This window comes from Aotus nancymaae, unplaced genomic scaffold (assembly GCF_030222135.1).
Source record: "Aotus nancymaae isolate 86718 unplaced genomic scaffold, 86718_ANA_hifiasm-v0.15.2.pri h1tg000025l, whole genome shotgun sequence".
NCBI classification, from domain to species: domain Eukaryota; kingdom Metazoa; phylum Chordata; class Mammalia; order Primates; family Aotidae; genus Aotus; species Aotus nancymaae.
In genome coordinates, this window is record NW_026988438.1 from 28,437,910 (window position 1) to 28,463,981 (window position 26,072).

The 26,072-nt window shown below is 39.9% G+C and overlaps 1 protein-coding gene across 14 annotated transcripts in view; it reads left to right on the forward strand.

Annotated features, from left to right (window-relative positions):
- PDE1C (phosphodiesterase 1C) overlaps nt 1-26,072 on the forward strand; it is a 613,256-nt gene that overhangs the window by 220,973 nt on the left and 366,211 nt on the right. The window contains exon 2 of one of the 14 annotated variants that reach the window (XM_012475122.3): nt 11,804-11,830. The exons of the other annotated variants lie outside the window; for them this stretch is intronic. Within the exon in view, the coding sequence (XP_012330545.1) occupies nt 11,804-11,830 (27 nt within the window). The remainder of the gene's footprint in view (nt 1-11,803; nt 11,831-26,072) is intronic. 14 annotated transcript variants of the gene reach the window in all.

Consider the following 26,072-nt stretch of genomic DNA (forward strand, 5'->3'; position numbering starts at 1 on the left):
CTGTCTTTAGTTTTCAGTCTTTAATTTTCTTTGGCTCATGGAAGACTACTTTCCTTGGTTTCCATTTCTCCACATGGAAGGAAAGTGTTTATAGCACCTACCCTCCTGGCTTTTTGAGAAACAACTAAAAGAAATAATTGTCATTAGGTTGATGCAAAGGCAATTACTTTTGCACCAACTTAATATACATAAGGTACATTGAAATAGACTGTGACAGCTTTGAGAATGACCATCATTGCAGTTTCTCACTAGCAATAAAAATGAATTCTACAACAAATGCAACACTCTATTTCTGGAGGAGGTATACTGAATTCATGTAAAATATTGGTATTCTTCAGGCTTTTATTGTACTCTTTATACAAAGTCCTCTTGACAGCTGTTATTAAACAAAATAAATAAGTCTTAAGTAAGACTTAAGTAAGTCTTAAGTAAGACTGAGTGTAAGACAAAGCTAGAAGTTCCTAGCTTGTTAGATTGTAAAAAAAATGTAATAATTCAATCCAGAAGATATAAAAATTGATAATTTTAGGTGATGAGTTTTATTTATATAGTTGAGGGAATACACACATATCTGTATGCAGAAAATTCAGTCATGAATTCACTTACCAGATATTTCTCAAGCACTTACTATGTGCCTGGTGCTGTGCTAGGCACCGGGGAATTACTGGGAAACAAGACAATGGCTCCCTCCCTCAGGGAATGTTCAACCTATAGTAGAGGCATCTATTAAACAATATTTCCACAAATTACTATCTGCTGTGTTGAGTGCTGCAAGAAGTCCCCTACAGGGAGCTGTGAAAACATGGAAGAGAAGACTCAAACTTGGTCCGGGATTCAGAAGGCTTCTCTGAAGAAGAGAGACTGATGCTGAGACATGATTATGTAGGTATTAGTTAAGTAGAGTTAGGGAAGCATATTCTAGGCATTCAAGTCCTGGGATGTTCAAACCTGCAAAGATCTAAAGACAAGAAGGAGCATGGCCCCTCTGAGAAAATGAAAGAAGGCCAAGTGGCTGCAGCACAGACTGGAAGGGGGCGAAGGCTCCAGACGCAGCTGGAGAGGAGCCAAGTCCGACTTCATCCACCAGGGGGCCTCAGCAAGCGGAAGCCATTATCAGTAGGCATGGATGTGAGAACTTCTTAGGAGGTAGACCCAACAGGACTTGGATATGGGAGATGAGGAAGAAAGTGGAATCAAGGTCAGCTCGCAGGTTTTTAGCTTGAATCCCCAGGTGTTATTTTCTTAGATTATCACTGAGGGAGGAACACGTTTGCAGGTTTGGTTGTGGTTGGGAACAGAATGAATTGGGGTTAGAGATCATGAGTTCAGTGTGGGGCATACTGACTATGAGGGGAGATATGGGGAAGACAAGAGCAGTTGGATAAGTGAGTCTGGGGAGTAAACAGAAGGTCTGGAGATATAATATACAGCCCAGCAAAGCAAGCAGAGAAATTCTGTGTATATCTGAATGATGCTAACGTAATATTTCTATAAATGTTATAAGTAGAGAATACAATTTAGTGTGACCCCTAAATAGTCTGATGGAAGGTTTCTGAAGACCAAAAATTTATGTATATTTTCTCATTGGCATTTACTTGTTCAAAATATTGACATTTACTTAGAAAGGCCAGCTAGTAATCATAACTTTACTTGAAACTTATATTGACTACTTGGTATCATGCCCACCACAACATAGGTTTGGAACAGAGACAGAAACCAGTATGACCATTCCTAGTATTCCAAGGGTAGAAAGAGGCCATGACCCAGGGGACCAAGTGGAATGAGCCCTCATCACGGACCTTCTGGGAGGTAGAGGGCACATGCCGTGGGCTGAGACCTGAAGCCTGGAACCCAGCCCACTGAAGAGGGACCAAGTGAAGCTTGGCTGAATGGAGGCGCCCTGGCTCTGGCAGGAGGTCTTTCTGCAGTTTAGGCTCCATTGAGTGGGCTTGGCATCCCTGTGTCTGCTCCCAAGGTGCCCTCCATGGACATGACTGGATCTTGTCTCCTGAAACAGTCCACTGTTCTGGCCACAATGCTCACTCACTGCACCACGTCTGCCCATTTGTGCCCTTCCTTTGCTCTTTAAAGCCTTCTATTTCTGCCCAAATCCAAGGGCCCATTGCAAGGACCCAGTATTCAATATTCTGCCAAAATATAGCTTTCTTTTCCCTTAAGGCCACCAGAAGAGCAGTCATTTAGACAATCAGTATGAGAGTGGATGGAGCATTTTTTCTGAAAGTCACAACTGGACATCCAAAGAAAAATAAACTGTTGTTTATCCAGATTCCAAACAAAGAAAATACTTAAAGAACCAAGACTTTTCCAACACTCTAGAGATACATCTAGTAAATATGGTAGTGAAAGATTAATCTTTGAAAGCTCCTTCCAGATGTGTTTTAGAAGTAGTTCAGATTCAGACTAATATCCTGCCACTTTTTTTTGTCTGTCTCTCTGACTTTTGTCTAAGGATGACCCATAAAAGTATATTGCATTTAGTATACCATTCCATGTGGATGTCACTGGAAACCCTGTCTGCTAACTATAAGGAGTTACAGACACTTTCATAAATAAGGTCTTGTCTAGATCGTTAGTGAAATAGGATTATCATAAATCAAGCCTCATAAATGTTGTTTTAGAAGTGCTATTCTGACTGTAAAATCACTGACTGAAATTAGTCATTGTTAAAAAAAATGAGAGAATCGTTCAAACCACCAATTTCTGGGAGAGTTGGCATAGTTTCAGTGAAAGGTAACTACTATAGCTAAGGAAAATTTGCTTCCAGTGCTCATCTGATTTCAATTGACAGAAGAACTCAAAATGGTCCCAAGAAATGCATCTGCTAGTTGGCATTTTTTTCCCTGTATTTTGGACAATGGGCTCATTTTGCCATATTTAAATTGTTGAGATTTACAGAGCGTGTGTTCAGAGAGGCTTACACAGATGATGCCACTACAAGATAGGATTTTAGAGGAAATAGGAAGGACTCATGCTCCCAAGGAGCCATGGCACTGACTCAGATTCACCTGGAATTGTAAATGACCAGCAGCTGCTTTCTGACAGGAGTCGGTTTTGAAAAGAGTTGAGAGGAAGGGCACAGAGCGGGGAGAGGGAAGGAACACTGTGGGAGTGGGTAGGTAAGGCTTAGAAAAATTAGACTGACATTGAAGTTAAACTCAGCAGAAGATTACAGTTTTTGTTCTGGCTAAATCTACGAGGGGAAAAACAAAGTAGAGAATTGAAACAGCTCTGTGGATAATTCAATTAAAACCCTGCTCCTCCCCTAATTACAGGGATATATCTGTGAAGAGTGAGATTTTTGTCTTAATCCTTTGGATTTATGTCTACTTTGACAGTGCCGCCACAGATATTAAGAGAGATTTTTGCTTTTAGCTTTTCTCACTGATGTTTATTTAAGTAGGAGACGGGCTCCTAGGAAGAAGGTCACAAAAATCGCTTCCATTCCCACCCACACAGTTTCGCAGTACTTATAACACAGCAAGTGGTTGTAAATACGTGAATAGACGACTAAATCAGTTACGCAGAAAACATGCTACTTGGGCTTTCACAAGCATGACATTTACTTTCTGTTTTCTTTCTCTGAAAACCTTTCTCTGTTTTTTCATTGATGCCACTGATTAGCTCATTGCCCAGCTTTAAGCAATAGATTTTTAGCTAGAAGGGAAGGAAATTGTGTTTGGTTTGCTCAAAAAATCTTCTTCCAAAAGAAGATTTCGGCTTTCTTTGAGGAGGGGTCCCATTTGGGGCTTCTTAAATAGGAATCCAAGTGCTGGAATTTTTAACCCAGGCTCAGGAGAGAAGCAGGGATGAACAGGAGATTGGATTTCTGTGTTTGGCCAGCTGTCTGCAGGCAGTGGAGGGAATGTAGAGGGAGAACAGTGAAGAGAGGGGCTTGCTTTGGGAGGACAGGAGCCCTGAGGCAGCCTGGATCTGCCATATGAGTTGGTGTAGCCCCAGATGGGGCTTCCCGGGGGGCTGTTTAGTTCCGAGTATGTTACAGTCTCCTCCTTGGTTTCTCCACTTTCCACTACCTGGTCAGCAGCAGATAGAAATGCACTTGCTCCCAGGAATGAGTTAAAAATTGACTGTCTTATTTACAGCTCTGCTTCAGATTTGCATTCTCCCATTCTTTAGAGTCACCATCCCCACCCCCAACCCCGCTGTCAAAGACTGCCTTCATGTGAATTTGATCTCATCACTATTGGCTGAACATACTGGAGTTCTCTATCTTTGGGAGCTGGCTATCTCTGAATATGATCTTCCTTTTCTAAGAGAACTCAGTGACAGAGTATGAGTCCATAGAACAGTTTTCTCTACTAGAAACCTAGCAAATACATTCTCTAGAATTTTTGGTTTTATTAGTTGTTTTTATTTCCTAGTGATTGGGCTGTTCCAGGTAAAAATGATTTTTTTTTTTCATTTTATAGTCTTTTTATTTTTTGTGTGTGTTGCTTTGGACCTTTGGCCAAGCAGGAAAATAAAATCACTGTGCACATAAAATTTCATTTTGTAGCTCATCAGTTAATTATTTGAGCTAGTAAGAGAGGAGATTCTCTAACTATTATCTCCTTTCTCACCCCTAAATATTCTTGTGGAAGCCAGGAGACCATCAGTTTATATATATTTTTTCTAATTAACATTTACTTGTTCAAAATATGGGAAAGGCCAGGAAGCAATGGATAGCTTTGAAAAGCTAGGTTTTAATGCATGCATCATGCAAATGAAATCACTGATAGGAATGAGAAGAAATGTACAAAAACCTTCCATTGTCAGCAGCATGTAGATTAATTCATACAAATGATGTAAGAGATCCATTAGAAGTTTCTAGAGATACTCAGTTCTCTTCAGTCGGTACCCTGCATGCCACTGATAAACAAAACCAGAGGATCAGATGACCGTTCAGATCCTCACTCGTTTCATGGTTATTTGTAGCATTTTATCTCAGTCCACTTTCCCATGAGTGAAACACATGTGATCTGTACTCTGAGAACCTGTAGTTAACTATATGAGCCTTGCTATGCATTTTGTTTTTCTCTGAGCCTGTCTTTCAACCTCCTGTCCCTTGAGGGAACTGAGGGCTGATAGCTGAGCTTTCCAAAGTGGTCTGTGGGTCGGCAGTGGTAGTGGTCTCTGGAGAAAAGAATGGAGACAGGATAGGACTTGGAGAAGAGTGAGTCATTGTTACCCAGAAACCCTGGAGAACACTGAAGGCAGAGCTGGAATTTGCGTTGTGTGTATGCAGTTGTTGCATATCCAACTTCCCATACCAGGAAATCTTGTGTCCGACTGGGAGGTATCTTTCTGTCAACTTAGAAACAGCACAAGTTTTGGTTTTTCAAAGCCAGCTTGTTAGAATATTAAGCCTATTTATAAACCTCATTATTGCAGCACCCATATGGCTCTTGCTCAAAGATACTCACTTTAAAAAAGTGAAAGACTGCCAGGCGCTTCATAATTTAGCATCAATGTTTAATCGACTCTCACTTATCCAGGCTATTAGAAACAATTTCCAAATCATCTGTTTGACTTTGGAGTACTTGATACTCACATTTGACTGCAGGTGTGCCCAGTACTCTGGGAACTCCTAGCCATCAAAAAGCAAATAAAGACCCTTAAAAGCATCCTTGCCCCCACCTCACTGTTGTTTCTCACTGTTTCCCTGCTTGTCTTTACTCTGCCCCTGACTGTGGGCAGAATCGCCCCTTACGCTTGCTTAGTTTCATTCTTTATCCCCCTGACCAAGGGCGGAAGATGGAAAATGAAGTTCAGGGTCTAGAAGCTTCTGCGTTATGACACTGCCGAGGAGAGCTTTGGGGAACCTATTTAAATACTGAAGGCCTGTGCTCTTTGCCCTTTGATGATGCTCCTGTCTCTGAATCTGCCTGTCAGGATGGGACCAGTTGGCTATAAATAGACTGAAGCCTTTGAGTGGGGGTTTTTGGGCTCACTTCCCCTGTTGGGCACATGTGCATGCACACACATACATGTACACAACATTTGATACTTCTTGGTTAATCCACAGTTCCATTGAAACATTCTGGACGTAAATAGACATTGATTTTCGGTGAAGACCAGTGGTCTTTTAATTTGCTTAAGAGCTAAATAAGTATGGGTTAATCAATAATTCTAGTCATAGCAGATGAGATCTCTGCATTGAGTTACAACTTCCTGCGAATGCTTAAGGATGCTGTGTAAGCAAGTCACTGGGCTCAGTTTTTAGGGCGTTATTGATAAAAGGACTTTTTTTGAAAGATAATTTTAGATATTTCTAAGGATTATTATAATATCCAGTTCATAAGTATCCAGTTTTACTTTCTTTTTTTTCCTGCTTTCTGGGCAATGGCTCAGCTGTGACATTTGACGGGAGTGTGTGGCTCTGCTAGATTAAGTGGGACATTGCTGGGGTGGGTGCCAGGGTGTACAGGCAGGCGCAGGGCCCCTTAGGCATGGGAAAAGCTGGCTGTGTTTCAGTTCATCCTCCTCTAAGCAGAACTGAGATTAGCACCTGCTTTTTTTGTGGTTCAAGTGTTCCAATATAAGGAGAATTGGGAGTATTCAATTTTTCCATTCTAGAAAAGCAATCTTCAACCTTGTGACTTCTATAATCAGTGAAATATTTTTTATCAAGTAAGATTTGAAAACCTACTGAATTATAATACCATTTTTATGCAGTACTACTGTTTTTAGTACAGTAGCTGACTCTTTCTTGAGCGTTTCCAGTATGCCCAGCACTATGCTCAACGCCCTGCATTCATCATTGCATTTAACTCTCACATCACCCTGTGAAGCAGGCACTGCTATTACCCAGATCTTACAGATGAGGAAACTAGTGGTTGGAGAAATGATATAAGTTGCTAAAGATCATGCAGCTTGTTGGACACAATAAGTTGGACAAGGGATTTAAGCTCAGGCGAGTGATGTTAAGCAGTATGCTGTAATGCCTTCCTTAGAAAACAGAAACAACAAACAGATAAAGCCTGTGTGTGCATGTATGTGTGTGTGCGTGTGTGTGTGTGTGAGAGAGAGAGAGAGCGAGAGAGAGAATGGTAGAGCCCATTCCAGAGAACAGACTTTGCAGAGTGCCACTCTAGACCTTTGAGGTTGTGTCTCAGCCTGGCCTTGTGAAGATGCCCTGCCTTCTCTCCCAGCCTGAAGCTGGCCTCTCCATCTCCCACCCTGCCAACTTTGCCAGGTCCCAGAACACAACAGCTCCTTGTCATTCTCCACTTTCTACATCAGCTCAGTCTAGCTACACAAAATCTTGAGATTCATACTGTGTTCTTTCAATTTTCAAAATATTATAAATTTAAATTAAATTTTAAAAACAGGCTGGGCATGGTGGCTCATGCCTGTAATCCCAGCACTTTGAGAGGCTGAGGCAGGTGGATCACTTGAGGTCAGGCATTCAAGACCAGTCTGGCCAACATGGTGAAATCCTGTCTGTACTAAAAATACAAAAAATAAGCCAGAAGTGGTGGCGGGCACCTGTAATCCCAGCTACTTAGGAGGCTGAGGCAGGAGAATTGCTTCCAGGTTGCTGTGAGCTGAGATCGTGCCACTGCACTACAGCCTGGGCGATAGAGTGAGACTCCCTCTCAAAAACAAAACAAAACAAAACAAAAACCAAAAAAAAAAAAAATTTCCTTTGTCTTTCAGAATGTGAGTCAGGAATTCTGTTGAATTTCTTAAAAATAGAAGGTCAAGGATAACTGGGTTTCTTTTCCAGCTCATTTCCTGCGTTTGGGTGGACAGAACCCAGTATGTTTTATTGTTATTAATTTTGTTTTGTTTTTGTCTAGTGTTGAAATTTCTTGGTGGAAACTTTTGCCTTCTTAGTATAAATTCCTTAATTTTCTTTGAAGGCTTCAGAATGCTGTCTGTCTGAGCCACTTTAAGGTTCTGTATCCTTAGGCAAGTGACTTAACGTCTCTGAGACTCACTTCTGTCAAGTGGAAAGTGAGTAGAAACTCTCAGGGTTTGTAGGAGTTCTAAGTGACTTAACTTGTGTAATAGGAAAGAAATAGAGGAGGTGCTCAACAATTGTGGGCTCTGCAGCCTTCTCATTGCTTTCCTCCTGTGTGAGGAAACCACAGCTGTGGTGGATGTCCTCACTGCTCGTTATAAATCGTTGCTTAATAGAAGGAAAAAGAATAACAAGAAAGCATTTTTTACCAATTTTTGGGTAAATGCATTCACGAATTCAACAACAAGACGTTGAGCAGTTGCCATTTGCCAAGCGCTATGTGTTAGGCAAGGAAGAAATGCTCACAGATGTCAGATAAGCCATCGTTCTTGCCATAAGCATAGCAGACCATGACCACGAGCAGTCATAAGTGCAATGTTGTGGATAAGCTCCAGCTACCATGAGACACACAGAAGGAGTGTTACCTGGTGTGGGAGGCCCTCAAAGGTCTTTGAGAACTGAGGAATGAGTAAGGCTCAGTCAGGCCTCACTAATCTTGCCCATTCAAAATAATCTGAGAGTTGGATCTTGAGTAATTTCTATGAGTTGCATTTTCTCTTCTGCTTTAAGAGCTGACCTCCAAACTCCATTGTAAGATGACACCATTTGGATTGATTTTAGGGCTATGTCTAAATGGGAGGAGATGGGAGGGCAAAACTTTGCAATATTTGAAGCTAGGAATATATCTATGAAGGTGGGGAGTGTCAGGAAGGTGAGTTGGACAGAAAGTCAGGCTTCTGGTCTTTCTTTCTTTGGGTCTACCTGATGCACAATCCATCTTTTGGTGTGTATGGATGGCAGTTGCAAATGGTTCATTTATTTAACCAGTAGATATTTGTTGTGTGCAACCATGTGCCAGTTAATGTGCATGCCCTTGGGATAGACATGGAGATCCATATGACAGACCTCTCACCTCAAGAAGCTCAAAACTAGGGACCAAGGGGCCTAAAAATCTTATAATGCCTCTTATGTGGCAGCACACTACATGACAAATTTAATACATTATCTCATCTGAGGTCATTCCAGCCATTTTATAGATGCGGAAATGAAAGCTTGATTTAGCAAAGAGCTTGCCTGAGGTCTCACAGCTAGTGAGGGTGAAGTTGGGTTTTGAGCCAGGTCTATCACACTCCAGAGCCCTGTTGTATCTTTCCACAAAATCACAGACATGAGACAATGCAGCGCCATGGAGAATCGTGTCAGAGAGGTTTCAGCGTGCTGTGGAAGCTGAAACCTCCCACAAGAGGGTCCCATAAGAGGTGACCCTCCCCCGATATCATCTTTTTCTAAAATATAAATTTTATTACTTTTCCTTCTTAACTCTGTCCTTAGCACTTACCAGTCTTGTCTCCTGCTGCCTCACTCTGTAGTCCCTCCTTGATGGGCTCGTTTGAGGCTACGAGGCATGCCTTCTCCTGCTTGCTGTATACGTCCATATTTCTCCCTGCTGACATTTCACCTGCCAATCAAGACTACCTCTTTCACAAAGCTTTCTTGAGCCATCCCTTGTATTTGTTGTAAAAACAACACTTTAGGTACATGTCTTAACTTCCTTTTTAGAATTTGCATTCTTTCAGAGAGGGGATCTTACAGAGTTATGAGGATTAGCAATGTATATTAAATGCTTATTGCTAGTAGGTGCTGAAAATGAAGCTTTTCTCATTTTTGTTTGTCTTTGATTCTTTCAGAACTCCCAACAGTGCCTTTGTATATTTCTTTGGCAAATGCTGGGAGAATTCTGTGGAAACCAACAGCACGGCCTATCGTCTTCTGACCTCTGAAGATACAGTCTGCTGATAGGATTAGTTGGGTTTTTGAATAAAAGCCACGGGCATTTTTCTGCCATTCCAACTGCCCCCTTGCCTTTGGTCCCTGTGTACTCCCAATGGGTTATTTTTTCATCTTACCAGATATGCCTTCGATTAGTTTATTAGACTACCGTGCTAATGAGTCCAAAGGTACAGGTGACACCCACAGCTCACTGTGCTCTGTGCCTGAAGGTGAAGCCTCTGCCCTTAGCTGCTGCCTGGAAAGTGTGAGCTGTCAGTGGTGACAGGTTCCAGGTGAGAGAGAGTGAGTGATCAGTGCACATGCGTCACAGCTTTTGGGGAGAGTATGAGGTAAACCACACAAAGAACCTGCCCTTGGGGAGCTGACATTCAGGTGAATTATCTATTTATTTCTCAAAGCAAGGTCTCAAGAGAGGTGCTCTGATTCTTCCCACTTTATATACAAAGAAACTGAGGTTCAGGGGGATTTAATAACTCGTCCAGCTTTGTAAAGCTAAGTGCTAGAGCCAAGGTTGGAACATAGGTAGTTTACTCGAAAGGCCAAGACTTAATAAACTGTTAGTCAACCTTAATTGAAACATAGAAATATCTCTATATAGTCCTTTATTTGTATATATCTTTATATGTGACTATATAGGTATATCCATATTTTAATACATTTTTTCTATTATAATGCTTATGCTTTTAAGAAAATTTGGAAAATTCATAAAACTAAAAATAAAAGGAGTGATTTATTAACCTACTACCCTGAAGTCATGGCGTCATTCTGGTGTATCTCCTTTCAGATAAATAGATATCAGTACATATCTAGTCAAGACCACACTGTAGGTTCTGTGTTACATGCTGCTTTACATGCCTGACACTGCCCTGTGCCTTTTCATTTTAACAGAGCTGTAACAGGTTATAGTGATTCTCAACTTAAAACCTCTTTAGTTTACCAAAAAAATATGGTGCACAACTCTTCATTAGCGAATCAGTGGTTTGCTTGCTGGGTACAGTGACTGTAATGGAAATGCAGGTGTGGAACTAAGGACAAGTGGGAAGCATTGGACTTCCTGGATATGCCACAAGGCGATGGATGTTCCTTTCCCAGCATTTCCCCTCCTCTAATCCTCTCCAGTGCTGAGCCTATTAAAACTTTTTTAAGGATCTTCAGAGTTTACAAAAACTGGCACACACATGAAGAACATTGGGATCTTGGGACAACATAATTTTTATGGCCATTTTCCCCTTGTCTGCGATTTTGACCTAGGTGAGATGGTCAGAGGAGATGTTACTAGCTTCATGTGATAGATTAAGAAGCCTGATGTACAAGATTTGCCCAGGGCTATATGACTGTAAATAGCAGAGATGGGCTGGAACTGGGTCTCTTCTGCTTCCTAGGGACAGTTCCTAATGCTATTCCCAATGTTTGCTTTTAGACTCTCATTGTCCCCTTCCTCACTTCTTTTTTTGAAAACCTTATGTCTGTTCTCATAGTTTAGCTGCATGATTGCATATTTACATTTAAAAAGGCATACCCATAAAGGGACCTCAGTGCTAGATGTTGGTGATAATAGTAAAAATAGTGACAACATAAATAACTGATAATTATTCACCATTTAACCCATTTAATATGTGCCACACAAAATAAATGTTTCATAAGCCTGTGCTCATTTACTCTGCAAGAACCTTGTGAACCTGGTAAAGGAAGGATTGAGGTTTGAACCTGGATTTTGTGGTCTTTAAAGCCTGACCTCAACTAAAATGCCACAGTACCTTCAAAAGGAAAAGGGATGAACATGGGAGCAGAGCCACTGAGCTCTTGGAATGCTATTTTTTGCTGTAAAGACTTAGGTTCTGTACTTCTGACTACAATATAACACAGCAATCCCAAACTTTTAACTAAGCGTTGAAACCCATAAGCTTCACAGAGAAACCTCCCTAGAAGTGTTGACCTCCATGCCCATCCCCACTGAAGTAATCCTTTTCTTACCCACTGCCTGCCACAACCCTTTTCTGATACGTATTTATGCTTCTTTTCCTACAGGAGGAAATATAAGAAGACGTCCCAGAGGTAAGAGCATCTTTCTGAGCTGCAATTGGTTGATTCATCTGTGGCCCAGCTCTTCACAAGTCTAGCTCATGGTAGACTGGAACTGTAATAAACAGGCTCTTGGTTCTTTCTCAGCATGTTTCCTGCTTTATCTCCCATTGCTACTGCTGCTGTAATTAAAAATTGATTGCAGGCATTTAGTGAGGCACAGTAGGTGGATACCTTCACATGAGAGTGGATCCTGTGGGTTCAAAAGCTTGTTACTGCTGTGATGTCTAGTGATTTTCCTAAAACCTTGACCAGAGAGTGATTGGGCTGGCGGGGGCTGAAGGATTATGGATGGGGAGCACAAAGCAGTCTTTAAATATACTTTTAGTGTCTGAATTCTCCTTTGTCTCAGACTCTCCTTTGCCTGATTTGCTGACAAAATGCTGTTGAGCTCAAAGCATAGGTACAAATTTTTGGGGGGCAGTGGCAGTCTTTTGATTTGACTGCGGAAAGGGTAATTTTAACTAGAATGACATCTGTCATCGTCCCTCATGTGCCTAACCTGCCTCTGGGCTGTTCTTTGCAGACTCGTTGGTGTAAGGAACCATGAGGGATCAGGTGACCCTGACCTATGTGGCCATTAAATGTTGGACTTAAGTCTTCTATATTTACAGTTCAAAAATGACTTACCAGGTTCGTGAGTTCATGGCCTCCCAGTTCCAGTGGGAAGCACATTTTTCAGTGCGTATGCGATTTTCATTCCCCATTACAGTACCCTTTGATAGATGTCGTTTGCTGACTTGGAGCAGCAGCATGTATATTTGTGCATGCACACAAGTTGTGACAATGGAGAGGGTGGGTGAGTTCTCTAATAATAGAATAATGAAATGAGCTTAGGAAATGTCCTGTGCTTCCAGGTAGAATTTATTCATTGGTTTATCTTTTAAAAATTATATATATATCTATTTGCTCTACTGATGGTTTCTTTTGCTGTATAGAAGCTCTGAATTTTAATTAGATCCCATTTGTCTATCTTGGTTTTTATTGCCATTGCTTTTGGTGTTTTAATCATGAAGTCCTTGCCTATGCCTATGTCCTGGATGGTTTTGTCTACATTTTCTTCTAGTGTTTTTATGGTGTTAAGTTTTATATTTAAATCTTTAATCTATTTGGAATTAATTTTAGTGTAAGGTGACAGGTAAGGGTCCAGTTTCTGCCTTCTGCACATGGCTAGCCAGTTTTCCCAACACCATTAATTAAACATGGATTCCTTTCCCCTTATTTTTGCCACGTTTGTCAAAGATCAGATGGTTGTAGATGTGTGGTATTTCTTCTGGGGCATCTATTCTGTTTCATTGGTCTATGTCTCTGTTTTGGTACCAGTACCATGCTGTTTTGATTACTGTAGGCTTGTAGTATAGTTTGAAGTCTGGCAGTGTGATGCCTCTGGCTTTGTTCTTTTTACTTAGGATTGTGTTGGCTATGTGGGCTCTCTTGTGATTCCATATGAAGTTTAAAGTGGTTTTTTCCTGTTCTGTGAAGAAGGTCATTGGTAGCTTGATGGGGATAGCATTGAATCTATAGATTACTTTGGGCAGTATGGCCATTTTCACGATATTAATTCTTCCTAACCATGAGCATGGAGTGTTTTTCCATCTGTTTGTGTCTTCTCTTATTTCATTGAGCAGTGGTTTGTAGTTCTCCTTGAAGAGGTCCTTTACATCTTTCGTTAGTTGTATTTCTGGAAACCATCATTCTCAGCAAACTGACACAAGAACAGAAAGCCAAACACCACATGTTCTCACTCATAGGTGGGTGTTGAACAATGAGAACACGTGGACTCAGGGAGAGGAGCATCATACACTGGGGGCAGTTGAGGGGGTATGGGAGAGACAGCGGGGGTTGAGGAGGGAAGGGTGGGTGGGGAAGGATAACATGGGGAGAAATGCCAGATATAGTATGCACCTGAAAGTTAAATAAATAAATTAAAAAAATTATATATATCTAAAGTGTATGACATGTTTTCATGTGTATATACATACACATACTGAAATCGTTACTACAGCCAAGGAAATTAACATATTCATCACCTGACGTTGTTCATTCATTGGTTCATCTTGTATACACTACTTTTTGTTTTTTACAATAATTTGTTTTCACAAATCTGATTGGACAATAATGACGCAGATGGTCTCCCATGACCTCTTTTATTTCTCCAGCATCATCTCTTGCTACTTCCAACCTCCATCTTTATTCTCTAACCTTAGCTATGGCTCTCCATCAAAGTTGGGATTCTAAAGGTCCAGCTACTCATGGATGCTTTCTTAGGAAGAGCTTTCATAAACTTTTAGTAAACATATTATCTTAGGCTTATCTCAGGGTGTAGACCTCATGTGCGTCAGGAGGCTTTTCCTGAGTTAGGTGGTCCCATAAGATTATAAGTGTGCTAAAAAATTCCTATTGCTTAGTGACATAGTAGCTGCAGTAACATTGTAGTGCAATGTGTTACCTTTGTATGTTTAGATACCCACATACTTATCATTGTGTTATAGTTGCCCACAGTACTAAGTACAGTATTATGCTGTACAGGTTTGTAACCTAGGAACAATAGGCTATACCATACAGCCTAGGCATGTAGTAGGCTATACCATCTAGGTTTGTGTAAGTACACTTGATGATTTTCACACAATGACAATATTGCCTAAGGACACATTTCTTATAATGTAACTCCATCGTTATGTTCTAGAATATTTATTCTTTTTATTGAGAAGAGTTTGGAAATAAGGTTGCTTAGACCTTTTGCTCACCAAGCATTTGAAGCCCACAATTCAAAGCCCACAGGTCTAGAAGACCTGTGTCTGCTTTTCATTGTACTGAACTTGGGTATTACAGAATTAAGCAGATTACATGCAGATTAAAAAAATCATTAATGCAATTAAAATCTGCCCATAGGTTTCAACAATGACATTTTTAGATGACCGCCTTAGTTTCCCCTTTTCTAATGAGCATTACCTCATAGCAGAGATTCCTGTGTTGCCTGGTCTCCTCCAGGGGTGTCCAGTGGAGAGAATACAGTCATGAGTTTTTACTTGCTGTTTCTGGTTGGGCCACTAAAGCCCCTTCCTCATCCCTCTTTGCTTATCACTATCTACAGAAACTAAAAATTTTGGCGTCAGGCTACTAAAAGCCTAAAACAAGACTAAACAAAATAACAAAATAAAGTGGGTTGAACAAACTTGGGTCCAAAGGAGTGGTATTATAATTTGATATACAGCATAGAGTGCACGAGTCATTGAGAGGAAAATGAACTAAAATTTTAAAGCTTCGTAGAGATTGCTGTACTCTTCTAAATATAGCGAGCTAATACAGATGGCTAAACAATTCTGTCTTGTTCAGGTTCATTGGACTCACGGTAGTAATTGCATGTGAACCACTGAGCAGGATGTAAATTAATCACTCAGATTAGAGGGCACAGTAATCTTCAGTAGTAAAAAGTAATTTATCATTTTCACATGTACTTAACCTGGAGTACGAGGTGCTTCAAAGTTGCCTCAATTTTATTTTAAGGAGCGATACTTAGGTGAGAGGAAGTTTTACAAGAGAGCTGCTTAAACCTGTCAAGGTTCAAATTACAATGTCAGTTTGGTTTTGAAAGTGTGTTTTTTGCATATCTGACATGAATGCTGTTGCATTTTTTATTTTGTCACTGTAATGGAAAATAAACCAATTGTGTTGAACAAGCTTTATTGAAGTCATTTAAGGTGTGAGTTAATAGAGAATCAGCTTGAGCTCTTCTATTTTTAATGAGCTACATATTTTTATATGAAGTAGATCCATGTTCTTCTGCTCCATCATTGAATTACAAACCATCCTGAACTGAGGGGCTTAAGATAACTTTTATTCTGCTCACAATTTTGCAGTTCAGGGATTCAGGAAGGACTTGGCTGGCTGGTTTGAATCTGTTCTACCTGGTGTCAAGTGGGCCTGCTGGGAATGGAGACTTCACTTCCAACATAGTGTCTTTGCTCACATGTTAGGAATCTTGGTGTTCTTTGTTTCTTGTTCTCTTCCTATTTTTTTCTTTCTGCCCACATGGCTTTTATTCTTCAGGGTACTTCCATCGGGATTGGGCTTCTTACTACATGGTGGTCTCAGGGCAATTGGACTTGCCTGGTTTCTTAGGTCAAGTGTTGTAAGAGACAGGAAGTGAAAGCTGCTAGTCTCTTAATTATGGTCTGGGTCCAGAAGTGGGCATAGCATCATTTCTGCTGTGTCTTATTGGTCAAGCTATCACTGAATCCACCCATTCAGGAGAATGGGCCATAGACTAAATCTCTTGAGGAAAGAAGTATTAAGGACTTTCCAGCTTTCTTTAATCCATATAGCAAACCTTCAACCCTTTTCGGAATAATCTTACTTGAGACTTTCCCTGGGGATCTATAGATTTGGAGTAGGTGGATTCCTCATTCGATGAATGGTAGACAGTTTTAAATAGATCTTGACAACCCCAGTCAAGTACTGGTCTGTTTGAATGTTTGCTTGCCTACTTGATGATTTATTTGGACTGGGAATAGCTGTGATTCCTTTTTCATGTTAGGAATAAACACAGTATTGTGGACTTAACTGGTGAGTTTAATTCTAACTGCAGTTATTTGGCTGGAGTTAATAATTAGTCAAATAAAGCAGGTGGCGTAATAAAGGAAAACTAAATGATATAAATGTTATATTAAAAATCTTTGATTTGGACATCAAGGGGAAGACAGCCCAGGATACAAAAATAGTCTACCTTTGTTTACACTTTCTTTTTCTGACTTTAATTTTATTTCGCTTTGTATTTGTTTACCTATCAAAACCATGTTAAACAAAAAAATCCCACCGCTTTCAAAGTGATTGTCATCCTACTACAGCACAATTGAGGCCCTCATCTTTCTTTAAGTATTTCATAAAGTACAAGGCATGTCTTGGTGATAGTGATTCTACTGAGTCTTACTCTTAGCATTAAGAATATACTAATCTCCTCCAAGACCAGAATTTCAGTAGAAAGAGTGATGTTATAAGCCCTCTTTAACAGGTTAGCAAGGGAATCAATAGGTAGGAGGTAAGCCTCTCCTTGCACAGAAAACCTTATTGGATTGGGTTTTAAATCCATACGATTAAGGGGAACCATCCTTTTCCTTGTGAATGAATCTTGTTCATGAGGGTCAATCATTCCAAGAGATTTGCAGAAGTGGTAAAATGGTAATTTGATGGCTAGAGAGGATTACACAGTAAACCTGCTTACCCATAAATTTCTCATCCAGTTTCTTTTAATACAGCCTCACCTTCAACTTATCAGGTCTGGCTTGCAGAAGTTTATACCTTTGAGAAATACCTAGAAATAATCAAATACTTATGAGATGCCCCTTAAGAAACAGAGGCACAAATAAAAGATATATCCACAAACCTGAGGGACTTCTATAGACACATGTCCAATTTTCATGTGTCTGGTTTATGGAAATACTTTGGTCAGAATGTTTAGGAGTTGAAGTTGTAGCTTAAAAAGCCACACCAGGTAGTGAAAAACTTCATTAGCATGAATGTTTTTGTTTGTTATTAATCATAGCACTGTTTAGATAGTTTAGGTGGAAGTTATAGCTCTTACTGTATCTGATTTATTCAGTTTCTAAATCTAGACACATTTCTGTGAGTAATTAACTTTAGTCAAAGGTGTCTCTCATGGTTTTGATATTCATATCATATTGATAGTCACATGCACAGTACTTTACAAAAATCTTCCAACTTAACAAAAGTTTATTTAATACTTATTATAGTATATTGCCATATAGTTCAGTAAATATAGGAAATAATAAGATATCTACAAATGCCTCTGATAACAGGTACACAGGCTTGTAGGTGAGATTCAGATGAACAAAGCAATTATAATAAAATACAGTAAGTGCTATAATAGATACAAGTATTGAAGGTTGTTGGGAACAATCAGGTCTGTTGGGAGGATACTTACATTATCATGTACTCTTCTGTCACTAGATTACAAAGTGAGCCTACAGTATTGCTTATTATTCATGGTGTTTGAAAGTATAGGCATATTGAAGTATAATAGGATAGACCAGAATCTTTTCTCCTTGTTTTCTTCAAGTTTTCAGTTATTTTAAAAATGTATGTTTTGCTGATTTTTAGGCTTTCTTTTTTTTTTTTCAAAAAGACAAATGGCTCAAAAATATTCTGGACACTAGGAGGAAGATAGCCTAGGATACATACATATGCAAATAATTGATATGGATATTGTACATATAGGTAATAGCATGACCTCTCTCTGTTGCAAGACAAAGCAAGGAGTTATTTTTTCCATGAGGGTCTCATGTGTTATTTCACTTGGATTTTGATGTGGCTCAATCATCACATTTGATGAACCCAGTAATTGATTAAATCCAGCAAATGATTCCCTTAGACCTGCCCATGTTCAGCCTTAATGAATCAGCATACCTAATAAGTCATCAACAACTGCCACCTTTGCTGGGAATAATAGATTGTCATGTGTGAGGGGTGGGAAGGTGAGTGTTTATCACCCTGTGGGAGGCTGCCTTCTAAGCAGTTGTATCCTAGGACGGGATGTGCTACATCTTCTGCTGAACTGTGCTCTGTTTCCTTCCCAGGATATATTAAGGCCCATTGGTTAATTCTGAAGCTCTTTCAGCACCTTTGAAATAGAGTTGGTAGACTGTTGTCCACCTTTGCGATTAAAAGTGGTAACTAAATAACTTGGGAAAATTAATGGAGGTGACATGGGATAAATCAAATCATATATTTTTGCATACTTAACGCACAACCAATCCTGCATTCTACTACTTAGTAGTATTGATTTTCAGAACCTAAGTGGTAACATGAGGGACAAGAGGATCTTCCAAGAGATAAATCCCTTGCAAAATATTTTCCTGTATTTTGTGATGACTAATAAATTCTCAAAGTGTTAAGCACGAGTGCATCAGCCATGAGAATTTGTCCTGTTTACATTCCAAGATTGCCACCCTGAATCCGGGTGATTTCATAGCAGCCACAGTGGTTCAGTTAGAGCCCCAGTCACAGATGGATGCTGTGACTTAACCTGCAAGGGTAAGTTCGAGGGCAATTAAAGTGAGAAAGGGCCAACAAACACACAATTTCAGGTAAAACATGGCTGGAGGTGGGGGACGGGGAGTGATGAAGGGTTACATAGTTTTGATCTGAGTTCAGAGTACAGGCAGCCATCACTCATTTACTCAGTCATTCACTTAACCCTACTAATGTATCAGCAGGAGACTGGAGGTGGGGGCACAGGTGTAGGCATCTAGGCCCAGAAAGACTTTTTAGAGGCTTTAGCCTGGGAACTAGGCATGGGATGAGAGGGTGCTGGGATGTAGTAAGCATAATAGCTCAGGTACCATGACTGGCTAGTGTATCTAGAAACAAGTAGCAGGAGTGACCTCGGCATTGAGTTGTCATTTTCTGAGTCAAGAGGATCATCTAGGCACAATTTATTTGTCTTTTCTATCTTCCTTATGTCTGATAATTACTACCATTCTTTCATTTATCCAGGATCAAAACTTCTGAGCCCCTTTGTATGATCTTCTGTTGTGTGTTTCTTCAACTTTAACTTTTTATTCTTCCTTCTGCCAGTGAGTAGCAGGTCTCTAACAGATTGTATGCTTTTCTTTCATATTACTTTTCCTCCCATGATCTTGGTCCAGCCTCATCACCTGTCTCTTAGAGTACTGAGTAGCCTCCTGAATCTCTTTCCTTACTCTGGCTTCTTCATCTTCTCCATGCTGCATACCTATGTCTGACTACTTTCTCCACAGCTCCCCTGATTGTACCCTCTATGTTTGAAAAATAACAACAAATCTCCATTGGCTTCCTGTTGGCCATTAAATACTTGTCTTCTTGTCTTGGATTTTAAGGCTCCCTACACTTGCTTCCACCTCAACTTTGCTGCTTTGTCTGTTACCTCCTTCCATTCACCCTAAGTTCAAGTCAAGCTGAATTCCTTACTGTCGTATTTGCCTGATGTTTTTTTTTTAAATGATCCTTTCTTCTTTTATATTCTTTCTAGCATGTTAAATGTTCTCATTTTCCTCTGTTGAAATCCCATCTTTTCTCCAAGATCCAATTCAAAGTCCATCCCCTTCAATGGAACCTTCTTAGGTATTTCCATCTAAAAAAAGTTCCCGCTTCTCTAATTCCATGTATAAGAGTTAGCTGGGTGTGTGTCATTCCTTGTGGCATCACTGATTTTTTTGTAAGTGAGGAATATGCTCCCCAAAGCATTGGGCATGAGAGGTGTTTATTAAGTGTGCGTTGAATTTATGAATACATCAGATTGGGATCATTTGTATATTTCTATCATAGGTCAGAACTAACGTCATAGTTACGAGGTGGAAGGGTGGGTAAATATGCTCAGATTGTGACTCGTGACTCATACTTTCAAATGGCTTTGCAGTTCACTGCATACTCCCACATGCAGACTCGCATTTGACCCTCACATTGGCCAGTGTAGAGGCCTATGAGGTCAGCAAGACAGATGGCATGCATGGCAAGAACCAGTAAGTACGTAATTGCTTGAATCATTGACTCTGCCTTTCTTTTCTTTTTTTAGTCCCTGCAGTATGGAACTCAAGCTTTGGGTGGAAATACGGAGAGTATTTTAGCTCTAATCAGCGCCTCAATCTCTGTATTCCCTCTACTCAAGCCATTAATCCTGGAGGTGCTTAGTACGATATCAGATGTTGCTCAGGGTGCATCATTCTGAATATTTGATAACTATGTGATTGTGCATCATTCGGCTGTTCCGTAGTGTTTTGCCAAAATGGTTTTGAGAGTAAGTTTCTTAGATTGCCTAATTAAGACCTAAGTGCATTTTCAGGATTGTCGATAGCACTTATGCCCAGGTATGTCAAAGTGCTTCAAAAGCTATGTCCAGACTTTAAGGTACCTGAGGAGGCAAACCTCTAAATCCTTCCCAATCCCAGTGGCTCTCAATACTAAGAGGCACAACTGACAGGGTTGAGTCAGTCATTGGTGAAGGCTCCATGCTGGGGCCAAGTTCAACTTCCAGCAGCAGCAGCTTAAAAGGCAGATTTTGGACTTCCTGGAGACACTGATCCAATGGAATACATCAGTGTTTCTTAACCATGGCACTATTGACGTTTTTGCTGTAGGGGCTGTCCTGTGCATTATAGGATGTTTGGCAGTATCCCTGGCCTCTGCCCACTAGATGCCGGTAACATCCCATCTTCCCCTAGTTGTGGCAACCAAAAATGTCCCCTTGATGTCAAAATCGCCTCTAGTTGAGTACCATTGGTATAGAGGTAAAATTAAGAATCACGTTTGGGTTCTGTCACTTATTTAGCTGTGCTGAATTGCTCCTCTCTGGTCTTAGTGTCATTGTCTGTAAAGAGATGAGACTGAATCTGAGAATGAATATGGTCTTTGGCTCAAAAACAATATTCTCTAATTCCAGTTACTGAGGTCCTTCCAGGAGGAAGCCCAGGTCACTGAACAGCATCTGCAGTGAGGCCAGGCACTCTGTGCTCTTTAACCGAATCACCCTAAAGGAACAAAATTGCCAGTTAGCACAGAGATCACTGGGCAGGTAACATGGTCTGTGCCCCATATTGATTGTCCTTTAGTTCCTAGCCAGATTACCCTTGGTTTACAATACTTATAAATTCACCTAATTGATAAGAAGCAATCATGGGACATTAAAAGTATTGCGAAAGCACAAACTTTGGCAAACACATAGGTATGTCCAAAGGCCCCCTACTGACTGAAATCTGTTGTGTCTCTACTGTGTGCCACATGCTTTACATGCATTTTCTTATTTGATCTTCACAATGATCCTGTTTTATAGAAGAGGAAGTCATGGAAAAGAACTTGACTTAGGTCACAAAGCAGACAAATGGTAGGGCCAGGGTTTAAAGACAGGCCTTTCAGATACTGAAAGCTTCTTGAATTCTTTCTATCCCTTTGGCTTTATAGTTTTGTTTGTTTGTTTTTTTGGATTGAGTCTTGCTCTGTCACCCAGGCTGGAATGCAGTGGCATGATCTCGGCTCACCACAACCTCTGCCTCCCAGGTTCAAGTGATTCTCCTGCCTCAGCTTCCCGAGTAGCTGGGATTACAGGTGCACGCCACCATGCCCAGCTAATTTTTGTATTTTTAATAGAGATGGTGTTTCACCATGTTGTCCAGGCTGGTCTCAAACTCCTGACCTCAAGTGATCTGCCCACCTGGGCTTCTCAAAGTGCTGGGATTACAGGTGTGAGCCACTGTGCCTGGCCTGGCTTTATAGATTTTTATAGCTGTGGAGCCCCTCTCTTTTGTTGTTCCCCAAATGAAGCAGCTTAAAGCTGAATAAAGTCAAAGCATCAAAAAGATCTGCCTTTGGTAGTTCATTTCCCTGCTCTGCCAATTGTTCTTTTCTCCTCAGAAATTTTATTTTTGAAAATTGTTGTATTTGGCCTTAACCTAAAAGTTGAAGCTCTCTGGAAAGTTTAATGAAGACTTAACAAAAAAAAACAACAAGCTATATTTAAGTAATGTGATTGAAAGGGAAAAATCCTCACCTCCACCACCAGGTTCTTTTTTTCAAAATCATCTATTTTTGTACTTAACAGCTTAAAGTGCTTTGAAGCAATGTGATCAGTCATACATGAATACATAACTCTTTATGCATAAAAAAGTAAATAACAAAAATAGAATCAGATAAGAGAAAACGTGCTCTGTATTTTTCTGTCTTCTGATTTAACATGATACTGCCTTTTCAAAGTTTGTGAGGTCACTGCCTGAATTTTTCCCTTTTCTGTTTCACAAGTGAAATCACACTCAGCTCTGCTTTGTTTATTCCCATGAATTTGGGATCTCAAGGAGAGGGGACTGGATTGATGGATTTCTAAGCAAGCTGGAGGGGGTATGGCAAGATAAGAACATGCTTTGGAAAGGTATGTCTGTAGTCTTTGCCCTGCCATGAAATTGGAAGAGTATAGTGACTGGGATACAGAGCAGGGATTTGGAGTTGTCCATACTTGGGTTGAAATCTGAGTCCTGGCATGAACCTGGTGAAATGCTTGTGTGAGTTTCCCCTGCCTACTGGAATCTGTTTCTTTTGGTAAATGGAAGTATTTGCTTCGTAGGGTGCTTGTGAGCCTGGAATGAAATAGTCTATGTGAGGCAGATAGAAAGTCTTTGATGCGTGGAAAGTGCTTAGTCACTGAAGGCTTGGGACTTCAGTACCAGAATTCAGTGACCATGGTGCAGAGACTTGTACTTTGAGATGGTAAAGATGGAAGTCTTGGGTCATCTAAGGAACTGGTAGGAAGCAGACAGGTCCTGTTCTTCAGGGACTCTGTGAGGCAGAGGCTGAATCTTATTTACTATAGGGTGGAATCAACCTTAATAAATAATTGGTGACTGTCTTTTGGGGCACATGGAATAGGACTTAAAGAAGATTGGGGTAGGTGGGGCAGGAGGTCAAGCTACACAAGGGCAATAGGCATTGGGACGTGGACATTAATTAAGAAAAGTTTGGAAGGGCACAGTCTGGTGTGGCCATGGAATATCTTTCTACAGAAAGGCATTTATAGTTTGTCTTCATGTTTAGTTTTCTATTTTGGAGGAGAATTTATGTTCCTTAAACTATCATAAACAGCACTGTATTTCATTAATTGAGAGAATCCATTCATGTGTCAGAATGTCTGACTTCTGATCAATTATTTTCTGAGCATATCACCTTTAGTAAGTTACTTTATTTCTCTAAGCCAGTGGTTCTCAACCGGGGGTGATTTGGCTGATTTGGCCCTAAAAGGATATTTGGCAATGTCTACAGACATTTTTTGGTTGTCATTTCTGGGTATGGGGTATATCACTGGTATCTAGTGAACAGAGACCATGGATGCTGCTAAATCGTCTAAATACATGGAATATTTCCACCACAACAAAGGATTATCCAAAATGTTAGAATGCCAATGGTTGAGGGACATAGTTCTAAGCTTTACCTTTTTCTTTAAAAAGAGAATAACATACCTACCTTATGGGTTTGTTGTAAGGGTTAAATGAGATAAAGATTAAAAGCATTAAGTGTATATTCTGGCTTTAATAAGTATAAAGAACATTTTAGTAATTGTTATCAATGTTACTATTTTGACTTTATGTAGTAGATTTATGAATTATATTTCATAAATGTAGCTGACACAATTTTATAGGTATATTAGATACATTTACATTTTACAAGGAAAATTTTTAGAAGTACTTTTAATCATTTTTTAAAAGAAGAGATTTTAAAGTTGTCTGGAAGGGTTAATATTGCTTGGCTTATTTAAATACAGTATACTCCATCCTGAACCAAATTAGAAATCATAAGTTCCACGTGCTATTATATTTTACTAGTCCTGAAAAGCACAAGATCACAGGTCTTAAATGAAACACTGATATTATTGTACATTGTTACCTAGGAGGCAATAAAACAAAATAAATTTACTGGGAAATGAAGTTCCATTCCTTACTTGTGGGGGTAGACAGAGTAAATTATAATAGTGATTTCAGTGAAAAATCTTAGGTACAAAGCAAATCACAATATAAATGGAATAGATTCCTACTTAGTACAGCCTGACAACACAAGTATTCCTAGAAATTGAGGCAGGTTCCTTCCTGCTACGAGTTTCTGAATTGCAGTGCTCTGCCACCAGGGGACAGGGTCTTCCCCGTTGTCTTGTTGCACTTTGGCACATACATAAATGGAGGACTTTGTGTTGACTTTTCTACAATCAGTTCTTTAATCATTCAGATGCATTCCACCATTAGATCATAATCAAGAGTTCTCAGAATTAGCACAGCAATTAAAGCATGAGAGAACCCAATGTGAGCAATATGGACTGTGAGATGTGCAATCATCCTTCTGCTGTCATACCAAATTCATAATCCTACATCTTTGATAATTTTGTCATGATTTTTTGGATAATTTTAGTAACTACAAGTATACTCTGTTGTTTGTAATAGTACTATCTTTACTAATCACCACCACTCACTTGTGACCCATCATCAAGAGAGAAAGTAAGTTAACTCTTATTGTAATGCAAACAGTACCTGTTTGCTGGGTAAACAAGCCCTGTTCCTTCAGAGGACATAATGCTATTCTTTGGGAATGAAGGTACTTATTAATAACAATATAATCTTGGTGATGAGGATAATGATGGTGGTACTGATGGTGGTGGCCCATGAGCACAGTTACTGCTAATTTCATATTTTCACCTGTTTGCTTTACATCTGCTTTTCTTTCCTGCTGATTCACTCTATTGAGAAATATGTTCTGGGAGCATGATTTTGGGATTTGACAGATGAGGTTCTGATGAAGCCATTGTAAAGCTTAAATCGCTTCCCATTTAGCATCATTATTTTGAATAGAAAAAAAAATTTCTTAAATTAGTCTCTTGTGTTGGAAATGAATCATTTTTAAAGGGTGCTTTTTGTCTTCAGATTGGTGGGGTAGATGATCCCCCTTGTTTGATGTCAGTGACTTACTTTTACCATTGGCTTGTATGGGACCTTGTAGGAGCATAATTATACTAGAAGTCTGTAAACAAGGCAATGTAACACTAGCATTCAGAGCATGGATTTTGGGGTCTGAGAGACCTAAATTTCAATCCAGTTCCCACCCCTTCTTAACTCTGGGATTTTTCAGACAGTTAAGCTTATTCTCAGGGTGGGGGTTACTAACAGTACCTAATTCAAAGGGTTGTTGTAAGGAGTAAATGAGACAATGTACATATGCTATATGGCCCAATTCTAAATATATATACTAGCTGTTAATGTAATGCTCTCCCTCCCAATAAAAATTAATGGTCACAGAATGTCCTCTTTCATCATAATTAACTCTCTGTAAAACTTGACCTCCCTCAGGCATGTATTCTGCTTGTATAGAAGATTAATTCTTCAGGATCTCATTTATTGGAGGATTCATTGGAATGGGGCCCACAATGGGTGGAGGTGGTAGAATCTGTCGCCTCGTGCTTCAGGGGGATCCACAGGGCTATGAAGGCAAAATTCAGGTCTACATAAAGAGTCTAAAAGAAGGAATCCAACCCTTTTATCCTAAGATTCTAGATGTCACCTGCTACTGTTACTTTTTCAGTCCCTGTATTTATCTTCCAGTATGTTCTGCAATGCATGGATCTGTGGGCAGGGACCTTACATGTCTCCCATAGATTTAAAAAAGGGTAGGTGAGATTGGCAAAATGAAAGTCAGTCCA